The sequence below is a fragment of the Nothobranchius furzeri genome, chromosome 15 (assembly GCF_043380555.1).
Source record: "Nothobranchius furzeri strain GRZ-AD chromosome 15, NfurGRZ-RIMD1, whole genome shotgun sequence".
Taxonomy (NCBI): domain Eukaryota; kingdom Metazoa; phylum Chordata; class Actinopteri; order Cyprinodontiformes; family Nothobranchiidae; genus Nothobranchius; species Nothobranchius furzeri.
The window spans coordinates 25,871,643-25,884,506 of NC_091755.1; the positions used below are offsets into that span (position 1 = coordinate 25,871,643).

Consider the following 12,864-nt stretch of genomic DNA (forward strand, 5'->3'; position numbering starts at 1 on the left):
CGTACGTTTGTGACAATCGTTATATTTGCAGAGCTACACGCTAATGTGTGACCTCGAAGGCTACAGCCAAAAGAAAACAAACAGATGCACAAAAACAGCAACAACATCCACAAAATACAATACAGACAAGTCGCTCGCAGATGCTCTGTTTCTGTACAAAATACCACCTGCGCCCCAAAACAGGAAATAAACATGGATGCAAGAGAAAACATTCACATCATAAATTATGGGTTTTATGAAATTTTAAAGAATTCAAGTAGGCTGTTCTCCTTCGGACTGTTATCGTGTTCAAACAGAGCTTCTGCAATTTCTCTACAAAGAACTAACGTGAAAGCAGAATGTCGTCATCTAGAAATGTCTTTTTTTATTTTGTCTGTGTGACAGTCAGCATCAAACAGTCTGGAAATTATTATTAATACAAAAAATCCAACTAAGTGACGAACGTGATGAGGAACGTGTGTGTGTGTGTGTGTGTGTGTGTGTGTGTGTGTGTGTGTGTGTGTGTGTGTGTGTGTGTGTGTGTGTGTGATGGTTAAGTCCACATTATTGTTCTTTGCTGTCGCTCTTTTCTTTGTTCATCTTCTTCATCTTCATCCTCCGGTTCTGAAACCAGATTTTCACCTGCCTCTCGGTGAGGCTCAGAACCCGCGCAACCTCGTATCTGCGGTCTCTTGTGAGGTACATATTGAACAAAAACTCCTTTTCCAGTTCCAGAGTCTGGTACTTTGTGTAAGGACACCGCTTCTTCCTCGTGGAGCGGGCGTGTATCCAATTAGCCACAGGATTATCTGCAGTTTTATAAAAAGAACACACATGGTTAGAAAATAATAATAGAGGGAAAAACAAAAGGAAATAAACACACATGAACACTGACTTTATGAAATTGCTAAAATTAATATAATAAAATATTAAATTCAGTGTTCAAATTCAATTATAAGATGACATAATGCATTTAGGAAAATATCCTCCTCCTAACTGACCAAGCCTCAACTGATTTGCTTTCTTGTCCTCTTAACTTGTGAGTAACACCATCGTAAAATACTCAGTGCGCTTATTCATTTTATTGGCCCATAAAATGGCCAGTGGTTCAAGCCTTTACAGGTCCGTGGTGAAAGTGCTCGAGTTAGTCCCTGCATTCCTTAAGTTGGCTGAAAAATAAAACTCATGAGGGTTAGTTTTGGGCTGAACGAGGACACGAATATTCTCACTGGTGTGAACTGTGTGGGAAGAAAGAGCAAATGTGGATTTCCTCTGAAAATTGGCAGTCTTAATGGGTCTGAGTGGACACAAGTGTGAGAAATATCTAAACAATTGATGAATGTGTTTCTTTCGAATTAAAAGCATATTCTGTTGTTTTCAACAGTGTGCAGCATCGTTTCAAATTCAACGTCTTGCTGTAGCTTCGAGTCCATGTTTACAACCACGTCTGGTTTTATAGCCCCAATATTAGCCTGGTAGCATTTGTCTTTTATAGTTCCTAAAGCTTTCCCCCCCTTCAGCTCAGGCGATTCAGAGCTGCAGGCTAAAAGGCAGGAAGCAATACCTTATCATTTCATTTTATGCAGGACGATAAAATGCCTCTTAGCAAACGCAGATTCCCACAAACAAGAATCCCTCCCCGCTGTAAAACAGGAAAAAAGCAGCGTCACTTACTCGGATCTAGCTCCGGCTTCTCCTCTTTATGTTTCCCCGAAGCCAGAAGCTCCGACTCGGGAGAAGAGACGTTCTGCTGCGTCTTGTCCCGCATGTCAGTGGATGAGCAGTACAGATAATCCGTGTAGGTCCGTCCACTGGAGCCGAGACACTCCCCGGTTCTGTGCTCCTGGAAGGCGTCGGGTTTCAGCCCGTAATGCCTGCTGTTCCCCGGATAGCCGTGGAAAGGCACTGCGCCTGATATCGGCTCCAGCCATGAGCGCATGTACCTCGAGTCTGTGCCTAAGTGCGGTTGGTGACTGTATGGATGGTAAACCACTGATGACTGCGAGTGGACAGGGGCCCAGGAGGTGGAGAAGACGGCTGGCTTGGGTGCGAAGCTGCAGGAAGGATAGTCGGCGCACTCCGGTACTAGAGACGTCGGTCTTGGGCCAGCTGGGTGCGAACCGGGCGTTGAAAACCGTGTAGCAGCAAGGACATCCTCGTTCTCATGGTTGATCAAGGAGTCCACATAATAATTACTTATGGGACCCGTGGTCGACATTTCGAAGCCTCCCTGACTCTTTTACATGCATCCGTTTATTATATGGAGCGTATGTGTACTTTTTTATCAAGCCATAGAACAATCAAGGCAGGTAATTATTTCTCAAAGCTTCCTCGGCTCCTATTGGCTGCCTCTTGGACACGTGATTATATTTGCCCCCCACAAAAATTATACAGTGGATCAATGCGCCACTTTCCCTGGGATACCAATGCACATAAATGGGATTAAAAAATGCGCTGTTTTCCACTTTCCCTGCAGGCTGAGAGGTAACATCACCCAGAATGTTTCTGTTTTGGAAGAAGGAAGCGCGTGTTTGGAGCTCTACTGTTGGATCTTTTTCCCCAGTCGCAGCACGGACCTGCGCACATTGCGTCTGAATGCAAGGAACTATTTGATGGTGTAATCAATCTCTGTCGGGCAAACTCTTCTCTGGCTCCATGCTGTTGCAGTGGATCCTGTTGCAGCATTAAAGAGTTTATTGAATGGGTTTATCTTTATCAAACCAGCTGCGCATTTGATAGAGTGGGGCGTTTATAACTTCCTGTGGAAGGCTGTTTGTTGTTATCAAAGAGACGTGCGTTGAAAACAGCGTGCGTGCAGGGTGAGGGGAACATCTGAATGCGGGATGCAGTTTGCGTCGTTTTAAACGAGGACCAGAAGACCAGACATGACCAAAGTGGGATTTAGATAGTCCAGGAGGGGATTCTGAATCCTGACAAGCAGCCTACTAAAGCGGCTTGTATTCGGCTAGTGACCGTTCACGATCTTTTATGCCCATCAATAAAAGTTTAACGAGGACCATTTGATTGTTCATAAACGTGTTGGTAATAAGGCAGAATCCGAGATCCCTGCTCAGAATAAAAGCATCACCGCTGCGTGCAACAACCTCCTCATTTTACCAGAGAGGCCGAAGAGAGGAGACAGCAGGGCTGAAGGCAGCTTTCATTTAAGAAAATCACTGTTGATGTTTTCTTTAGGGTGAGTTTACTGATTTGTTCTGTGTTAATTAAAGAAAACTATTAAAAAACTTAAAATTAAAATCAGACATGCAGGAAATAAGAATGTTTCTGGAACGTAAAATATGAGTAAATTATGACGAATCAGCGTGGATATCATTTACTCGATCTCATTTTACTAAATATCATTTTCTTTTTATTTGTGGAAAGTTGCTAGTCGTGTTTTGGTGAAAATCCAAATTAAAGTGCAACATTTTGGTTAAAAAACACTCCCCTTTTCAATTGTGATAAGACTGAAATGACAGAAAATCCCTGAAGGTTCCATTGCGCAGGCCTGACGGTGGTTGCGTGCAAAAGCTAAATTACAGCTATTTAGTCTAAGAAATCACACTCCGCTGTGGAAAAAAATGTCTCATTTTGTTCCCAAAATTACCTTCATAAATGTGAAAACACGAGGCACCAAACGCTAGCTTCCAAGTGGAAGGAGCAAGCACAATAAAGCTACTTTGTGGTGCATTTTTTAGGAAGATACAAGAGCTAGGCTGATTGGTATCATTGATGCAGTAAAAAAAACTACATTTCCCTGACACAACCAATAAAACAGCCATGCAGACGTACGTGATTTGCTGTTTGAGTGGTATGATCAAAAAGTTATCAGTGCGCATGAAGGAGCTGCCATGTTTGTCCAGAGCTCTGAGTTCAGATTCAAGCATGACATCTGAAAAGCCAGACGCCAGACCTTAACCTGGATAACGCCAAAACGGTCTCCTGGCGTGTGTGTGTGTGTGTGTGTGTGTGTGTGTGTGTGTGTGTGTGTGTGTGTGTGTGTGTGTGTGTGTGTGTGTGTGTGTGTGTGTGTGTGTGTGTGTGTGTGTGTGTGTGTGTGTGTGTGTGTGTGTTGTTTTTTCAACACTTTCTCTGCATGCTAACGTTCTATAATTTGAACTTTGAAGATGCTGTTTTCTGCAGACTGAAAAGTAAAGTCTGATTATTTTACTGATGCAAAGACACACCGGAAGTAGATGTTCATTATGTATTTATTACCACAATAAGGGCATGGAGAGTCACTGATGCATTCTGAATCGATGCCTGCAGGAATCAAGAGAGATTACTCATCCTGTTTTGGAATATGCATGTGATGTGCAGTAAGAATGTTGTTTCTGTACAAGTGTGTGTGTAATAAGATGCAGGTAAAAAATACTTATACTCCTTCCTCATCCTTATGCTAACAACCATTTTAATATGCTTCAATAAAATTTGACATCCTTAAACAACCCAAAGTTTTTATTGTTGCCATTTGTTTTATTTTTTTCCCTGTCTTTTCTGACAAATACAACCCGATCAACCAACACCAAAAAGAAAAGTAATCTCCCTTTCAGGCTAGACTGGTTTCACATCAAATATATGCAAAGTGTCAACACACCAGAATGCACCGATGTAAAAATAACGCATATAACCGTTTGGATTTGGCTAAATGAGTTATAGTTTGACCAACATATCAAAATAAAAACTGGAAAATATAACAACAAACTAAAAAGAGTTCAGATGTGGACAAATAAATGGCATATCCAATTGTAGTTCTGTTTGGACCAAAGTGTGTTTTTTATGGAAATGAACAGATTATAGATTCAATGCCTCCGTTGGAAGTATAGAAACTCGATACTAAGCTGTTTTCCGTTCAGATGGAAAAATAGAGCTTTCGTCTTAGATGCTGGTTTGGTTCTCTGAGTCCTTCAAAAAATTTAAACATACTCAAATAGCAGAAACACTGACTTATATTCAACCTACATGACTGAGAATCCACAACAAGTGAGCTGCGCAGGAGAAGAGGCCCTAATGCGCACCAAGTCTGGCCGGCAGAATCAACCGAGGAGGACGGCATTGTTTTTGCATAAGATGAAAGAAATTTCAGCAAAGACCCGAATTGTAACACTTAAGCTGGCGCTGAGAGACAGAAACCTGACAGTGAACCGCCGCACATGTGCGTATTGGACTAACACTTCATAGGAGAATCTAATTAAAGACAACTGTTAAAGTCCTCTTTTGCGCAACTGTTAAAGTCCTCTTTTGCGCCCACGCAGCGCAGATATCCCACATGCAGATTGTACCTTTTTATCCAAAATGTCTTTTTATAGATTATATAAAAGGGTTGATATGAAACAGGAGCCTCGTTGAATAAGAATTTGTATAGATACGTGGCTTGGGTTTAGAAACTTGTCATTACGCATTTCCATATTCAGACAAATAATCTATAAAATGTTTTAACAATAAAATATAATCTGAATGATGGTCTCCCGTAACAGCCTGTGCAGCTGAAAGAAATATATGTGAACAAAATATATCAATGCATGACTTCCTTGTAGAATAAACGTGCATCTCTGTGCGTAAAAACGTGTAATGTGTTTGGGATGTGTCATTCCTTTTAGAATAAAAAGTCACAAGTGGTTAACCAAATTAGCCCGACTCGCTGCAATTCCTTTATTGTAATTTGTAAATTTTAATATTTTCCTATCAAGAAAAACAAACAAAAATACATAAAATATTAAAATAAGGCATGCTTCGTGCATTATGTTTGGACATGTGGACCATATTATCTGTGCTAAAACCACACATGGACAATCCAAAGGAAATACCATGAGTTAATAATAAAGCCCATGTGCTGAACAGATAGCACAGCTGAGACGCAGCGTGATCATCTGGATGGCCAAAAAGTGATCTGCATTGGATTGTTAATATATATCACGTCATCTGAGATACGCGCTAATCATACATGCTAAAAACAACATGAAACATGGTTTTCTTGTGATTCTTAATTGTTTCCACCCCACGGTTTAAAAACATCAAGATAATAAAAACTAGAAAAATCGGTTTGCTCCTCGTGTTCCCGTGATTTGGGCCTTATCGCCTCCTGCAGCAAATTTAGGTGATAATTGTGCACCCATTTTGCTAATCGGGCGATTATCATTTCTTGAATTCAAATGAGGTCGGTGCAGGTAATTGTACTTAGCGCTTATTAAAACATCAAATGGAAACTTATCATCTGAAGCCAAAACGATGTTTCACTCAGTTATGGCTTAAAGCGGACAGAGTGTGTAAATCTACGGATAAAAGTTGAAAATAATCAAATCTTTGTTTGTATGGTTAGTCGACACATGGGCCTTTTCATCTATAAATGCCAAATAGTTCTAGTTTCTCGATGCTTCTGTGGCTTGAAATGACGTACGAAATATTCACAGCCTGAGAAAGAAAGGAATAAAAATAAAAACAACATAAAAAGGGGATAAAACACAATCTGATCTGCCTGAATATTCTTATCAACTCCACATGGTGAAAAATTAGTCCGCCATTTTTTCAGATTCCTCACATTTGTTTAGATATTTTAAAGTGTTTTTTAAAGTATCAAAAAGGAGGAAACGCCGCGAGCAGGTTAGTTTCTTGTCTGATCATGCTGGAGCAGGAACGCATCGTGATCTGTACAGATCCTGCGCGCTGCTGCTGCACGGAGGAATAAATGACTTTATGGTTTTAGGGTGAATCTGTTTCCAGCGCTGTAAAGTCTTTGTCACTGGGACATTCCTAAGAGAGACGCTCATTTACTCAGCTGAATGAAAATGACTTTGGATTCCAGACTGTCTCTTCCGGTGTTTCTAGTACCAAAAAAGGAGGAAGCTGAGGTGACCTGAACAAGCACGTGAGAAGTCTTCCTCATGAGACAACTTTTCTATAAACATGCCATTAAGTTTGGATAAATTATTGGATGTGTCACGTGCAACTTAAGATAGAGCTCTCACGTGTCTAAAAACATTCAATTCAATGGAAAAAATGTATACCAGTGATTTTTATTATTGTGTTGTAAAATGTAAGGCAATAAGGAACATTTTATATTACAACTTCATGTTATTATTGATCAACACACACGCGCGCGCGCGCGCACGCACACACTTTTATAATATAGCTTAACGCAAGCTATTTGCCTCTAAGTCTAACACTAACATATGGCCACATAAAAATAAGGAGTCGACATTCATCCACAAAATCAAAATCATAGTTTTCATAGAATTAGGTTTTAGCAACATAATCAAAATACTGCACAATTTGGGAAAAATACAAAAATAATTACATGTAGCATAACACCACACTGCAGCGGTCAGAAAAGCAACAGAAAATGCAGACATCATTGGAAAAGCAGCAACATCCATCATATTTTCTACTCCGTCTCCAAAAGAATTCATCAGAGAAATTAATGACTCAAAAAACGTGTCATATTTCAGTCCTGCGTCCAGGAGCGTTTTCATCTCCCAGCCTATCTGTTTCATCACAAAGCAGCTGCGAAAATGAAACCTGAGCCGACAGCGCGTGATGACAGATGCAACACAACACAATCTAAAAGTTTACCCCTTGTTGTTTACAGCCTATTCTCCCGGTGAGAGCCTCTGAGGCTTTTTTTACAGCCCACCACAAAGTAGCAGCAAAGAAACAAACCTCCTCTGTCCCAGCCATCGCTACCCAGTTCATTTACAATGCCATTTGCGGGGATCTGGGTCACTATAGAGGGGGTAATTCAGCGGAAATTGTGCCCTTGATGAAGACGAACTGACGTAATCAAGGCAGTTTCTTGTTGCCGAGTCAGGAAGCCAACCCCAACAACATGAAACTACCTAAACCACGCTCCAGCTTCGCGCGAATGGGGATTAAAATCCATTGAAAGAGGACAACATGCACATGTGGATTATGATCCAGAGAAAAAAGGCGAGTACATTCTCTAAACTGCAACAACTTTCTTTTTCAATCCACAGCCATGTTTGCATGCCGGGGCTTGTTTACCCATAAACACATCAACAGTGTAATTTTTGCTTCTGTTTATTCCCATAAATAGCTGCTGAGCTCATGTTAAAACAGCAGGTTTTCAGATACATGATGCAAAAAGAGCCCATTAACCAGTTTTATGCTTCAGTGAGAAAGCGAGAGAAGCAATCAGCAGCGTGCTTATTATTTATAAGAAACATCTTCATGTAAACCAGGTGACAGGAGCAGGCACAGAGCGTGCCACTGAAGCTGTCAGGGGAGCCCTCTGACAGCTGTGGCTCCAAAACAGGAAACGGAATCAGCCCTACCTTTGCTTGTCTCGTGCAGACGTCTCACAGGTGCGCGTTGTTATCCACGTGCTCGCTTCCCAGCCTTTGGAATTATTGTCCCTGCAGCCCGCAGCGCCTGCTGTCCCTTTTATCCTCCATCTTTCTCATCTCCCCCGCTCCCACCGAAGCTCCATAATCCCCCCCGGGTGGAGGCAGCCGTTCCTTCCGAGCCCAGCGCCTCGGCTGACTCCTGCACATTGTGGGCTCTGCTGCGTGGATTAGTCTTCCTCCTCCACACACACACGCTCACACACACACACCTTTAAACGCATCTTTACTGCTGCAGCACATTATATTTGCAGATCATAAAATCCACCCCCAACGCTTTCCAGGGCGAACCTGACATTAGAATTTTATGACCTTGACTTACTGTGGTCACCTGGATAATATTTAAATCAACGTTATGGTCTCTCAATTCTATTAAAGCCGCCGTGATCTCCTTTCTCTCATCCGCAGTCTTTCCCTCCCTCACATTTTCACCATTATATGCCAGGGGAAGGACAAAGTTAGTACCTTGCCATTTTCTCCTCCCTTTTTATTGTTTTGGAGCCCCTCGCCATGACAGAGTTTAATGCCATCATGCATTTACAAAATGTCACAACGAAGAAGCAGCAAGTGGCAAAATATAAAAAAAATCCTATGCATGCCACTATTGTTAATAACCCGGCTTGTGTTTCTGTATTTCGAGTGAAATTTCAGGTATTGTGACACCTCCAGAAGGAACATCTCATCTGCAACTTGCAGCGTTTTGTTCATGTGTGTGGTGTTTATGCGTAAATTATAAACTTATGAGCGCTTATCGAGTGCAAAATGATGCATGCATGTCTATCTACAGTCTGTGTGAATGTTGGATGTGTGAGTCCTCAGGAGTAGTTGTAAACTGCACTCTGCTCCCTCTCTCGGTTCTCCCTGTTGAGCTTCTTCAGCTTCATGCGTCTGTTTTGGAACCAGATCTTGACCTGTCTGTCGGTCAGGTTGATACTCCGGCTGATCTCCAGGCGGCGCTCCCGAGACAGATACATGTTGAACAAGAACTCCTTTTCCAGCTCCAGCGTCTGGTGCTTTGTGTATGGACACCGCTTCTTCCTTCCGCTTTTGGCTTTTAACCAGCTTCCTGTTGTCTTTTCTGCCGATGAATCATCTGTGGGAGCAGAAAAACAATAATCAGCCTCACCGGTCAAATCCACGACAGTCGCCTCTTCGGGGAGAGATTTTGTCGCTTTAAGAACAACCAACACTCTGCACACGCCCACACAGTCAGCACACAGGCAAAAGAATTCTGCTAAATTCATAATAAGAGCAGCTTTACCTGGATGCGAGCACTCCAATTTCCCCTCAAACAAATGAACAGTACGCTCCAGGACCGCTAAAGTGGCTTCCGCGTGATTGGATCGAGTCAAAATGAGGAGTGGAGGACGAGACTTTTGTCTCTACCGGGCCTCATAAGAGTCCCATAAAATATTAGTAGTTTGCACCAAAGATTCAGATGGATTTCACAAAATGAGCTCACAGCTGGCTGGCATTAGATGTGATGGTTAGTATTAAAGAAGATAAAGATAAACACATCATTGGTGATGGAGTAGAAAAATTAATAAGTTTAGTGTGTTCCTTAATTATCCAACCGAACTCAGAGGGAAATCACGCCTCCGTGGCACACAAACACACCCACGCGAGTTACAGCAATGATTATCCTACTGTGAACACTCAGTGTGTGGTCTCCCATTTAATCATTTCCAAAACATTTAATTCACAGTGAGGGTTCAACACACGCATGTGCGCGCGCACACATACATATACGCAAAAACAAGCACGAAAACCCTTATAAATCTACCTTCATGCGCGCTAGCAGTCCATTAATTTTGGAAAAAGTCATAAAATTAAAGTATTTATTTTTATGTTTGAACTATAACATTTAATAGGAATTTAACATTTGTTGTTTCACGTTTCCATTGTTTAAATGATTTATAATGATTTAATTATTAAGTTTCTAATACTTTAGATTTTTTTAAGTTTTAAATATTTGCAACAAATTGTTTAGCAAAAAGAAAACAGTGTGATGAAAAATTTTCACAAATTTGCTAAAAAGTGTTTAAATGAATCAGAAGAAAACCAAATAATGTGCGTCCTTCTACTTTAAATTAGTAACTCGTTTATTTTAACCCATATTGCTGCTTCAATCAAGCCACACAGAGCCTCTCGTGTGTTATTTTTAGATGTTTGAAGAAGGTAATTTTTGAAGCTCTTTCTCAATTTCTGGTCTTGAAGTTAAAACATTTTTTACATAAAGTTAAATTAGAAATATAGAGAATGTGGAGACATGTTTGCTGCAAAAAGAATTTATGACTAAATAAATAATAATAAACAAGAATAATGTAAATGTTCATGACGAATGAAAGTGTGTGTGTGTGTGTGTGTGTGTGTGTGTGTGTGTGTGTGTGTGTGTGTGTGTGTGTGTGTGTGTGTGTGTGTGTGTGTGTGTGTGTGTGTGTGTGTGTGTGTGTGTGTGTGTGTTTATTTCAGTGATAACAGCTCACATTAATAGAAAGGTGTTAAATAGCACGAGCACCACTAGACAAATAAAACCTGCAGCTAACTTTTTGTTGTGTGTGTGTGTTTGGGTGGATAAATAAATGAAATAAGTTGATCGTTTCAGTTGCATCCTGTTTATCTCACGCAACCTTTTGATAATATATGTGCACGTGTGTTGGGGAGGGAGGGGGGCGTTTAGTCGTCTACCTTTTAATTCTCCGTCCGAGTTTTCAGAACAGCTGTCGCTCTTGGCCTTCTCTTCCTTCCTGATTTCACTCTCGTGTGTTTTTGAACCCCCTTTCGGTGTGTCCTGCGCAGGTTCGGTGCAGCTTTTCGTCCGTTCCGCCGCTGAAGCACCGGAGGACACCAAGTGGGTGAGAGAGAATCCGGCGGGACCCCGCTGCTGCGGCCTTTCTCCGCCGTACACCTGGAAGTAACCGCTGGAGGTGGCAGCATTTGGCTCAGGCCGGCAGCCATTGTCTCCAAGCCGGATGTAAGTGGGTGACTCTGTTGTCTGCTTCCCCTTATTGCTGTCATCTGGATAGAGGCAACAAAACGCCTCCTCTTTGACGCTGCCCGCTGGAAACGAGCAGGGCTGTAAACTCTGGGCAACAGGTTGCTCGTCCCTGCAGCTTTTGGAGCCTGGGGTCCACGAGGCCAGCTGTGTTGACAGGTAGGGCGCATCCTGGAAGCCGCCAAGCGCAGAAAGTTCGTCTCTCTTGGGCAGAGGAGAGGGTCCAACCTTCCCAATGTTTCTCATCACTGAATATCCGCACTCTGCAGCTGAGTGGACGTACATCCCGGGGCTGCTGGAGTAACCCTCACCCCTGTAGGAAGATGATCCTCCCATTAAGGAATCCATCAGGAAGTTACCGGGCGATATGTTATTCGGACATGTCATATTTGCACGTGCACAGAGTAAAGCTCAGCTGGTGTGTCGCACTGCTCTGGAGTGCGGGATTTCAGCGGGAGAATGAGGACAGTGGGATGCTGACATCTTTAGGAGGGGGTGCAAAAATACCTGTAGCATAATTATGGATGCTGGGAGACATGTCATGTGAGTTTCAGACCAATAGCGGCGTGGAAGTGGCCTTGATGCACCAGACTAGCGTGACGTCAGTGCGGTCAAGTTGGAGAAACAGGGGGCTTTTTGGTGGAGCACGAGCGCCACCTTGTGGCCGCGTGCCGCACAGACCAGCGGGCCTGATGGAGACAGAACAAAGGACGGCTGCTGCTGCGGCATGGATCTGATTCTCTGCTCTAGTGTTTGTGTTTTAGGTTCACAAAGGTCGAAATGTTCTAAAGATACCATCATGTTTGGGTTCTGTAAGTTCTGGAGGAGTTCTGGGAAGGTGAGAACGTCATGGATGCTTTCCGTTCATAATGTTTCATTAGTTTTATTTGTTGTTGCACAGGGGTAAGCTGTAGCTCAGTACGTGACCTACAACTTAAATCACAGAGATGTAATGTCTGAATTAAGATGAGCTATATTGTTTTATTCAAACTGCTAAATCAGAGACAACATTCTCTTCCAAAGGACGATTCTCGGCGCATTTAAAGACAAACAGCCACGTTAGCATTAATTTGATGAAATAATACAAAATGAAAGCGGTGTGTTCATTTAAGAGCTTCAGAATGAACAAAAAGTGTCTGAAGGTCGCTGTTAAACAATGTTTTCCTTTAAGAAGTGAGTCTGGAATAAAGGTGTAACAGGAAATGAAATTCTTCTTTGTTGTTTGTGTCACACACACACACACACACACACACACACACACACACACACACACACACACACACACACACACACACACACACACACACACACACACACACACACACACACACACACACACACACAGTCTTCTGCCCTAATTAATGATCCATCACTTTACTGAGCTACTGTTACACAGGCCTGTTTTTATTCTTGTAAACTTGTTTGGTCGTATGAGTGTTGATTTAAAAATTCTGATTTACTGTTCTCAGGCAGTGAGCTGTGATTAGTACAAGTTGTTTTTTGTTTGTTTTTATTTTCACAGAAATGTCAATT

General features: G+C 42.1%; 2 protein-coding genes across 2 annotated transcripts in view; both read right to left on the reverse strand.

Annotated features, from left to right (window-relative positions):
• hoxc10a (homeobox C10a) overlaps nt 1–12,527 on the reverse strand; it is a 48,805-nt gene extending 36,278 nt beyond the window's left edge. Inside the window, exons 1-2 of the mRNA XM_015967918.3 lie at nt 11,025–12,527; nt 8,268–9,429 (exon numbers count right to left, since the gene is read on the reverse strand). Coding sequence (XP_015823404.1) covers nt 9,152–9,429; nt 11,025–11,718 — 972 coding nt within the window. The 5' untranslated portion in view covers nt 11,719–12,527 and the 3' untranslated portion in view covers nt 8,268–9,151. The remainder of the gene's footprint in view (nt 1–8,267; nt 9,430–11,024) is intronic.
• hoxc9a (homeobox C9a) lies at nt 3–8,258 on the reverse strand. Its single transcript, XM_015967922.3, has 2 exons — nt 1,654–8,258; nt 3–788 (listed from the first exon to the last, which is right to left on the reverse strand). Exons 1-2 carry the CDS (start codon nt 2,195–2,197, stop codon nt 544–546), a joined length of 789 nt encoding a protein of 262 aa, XP_015823408.1. The 5' UTR covers nt 2,198–8,258; the 3' UTR covers nt 3–543.
• Nucleotides 12,528–12,864: the final 337 nt, after the last annotated feature.

Excerpts from the sequence above, each read along its gene's own strand:
- hoxc9a (XM_015967922.3), bottom strand. The coding sequence starts at position 2,197 with ATGTCGACCACGGGTCCCATAAGTAATTATTATGTGGACTCCTTGATC. Across the intron at positions 789-1,653 it reads GAAGCCGGAGCTAGATCCGA|ATAATCCTGTGGCTAATTGG; the intron begins GTAAGTGACGCT and ends ATAAAACTGCAG.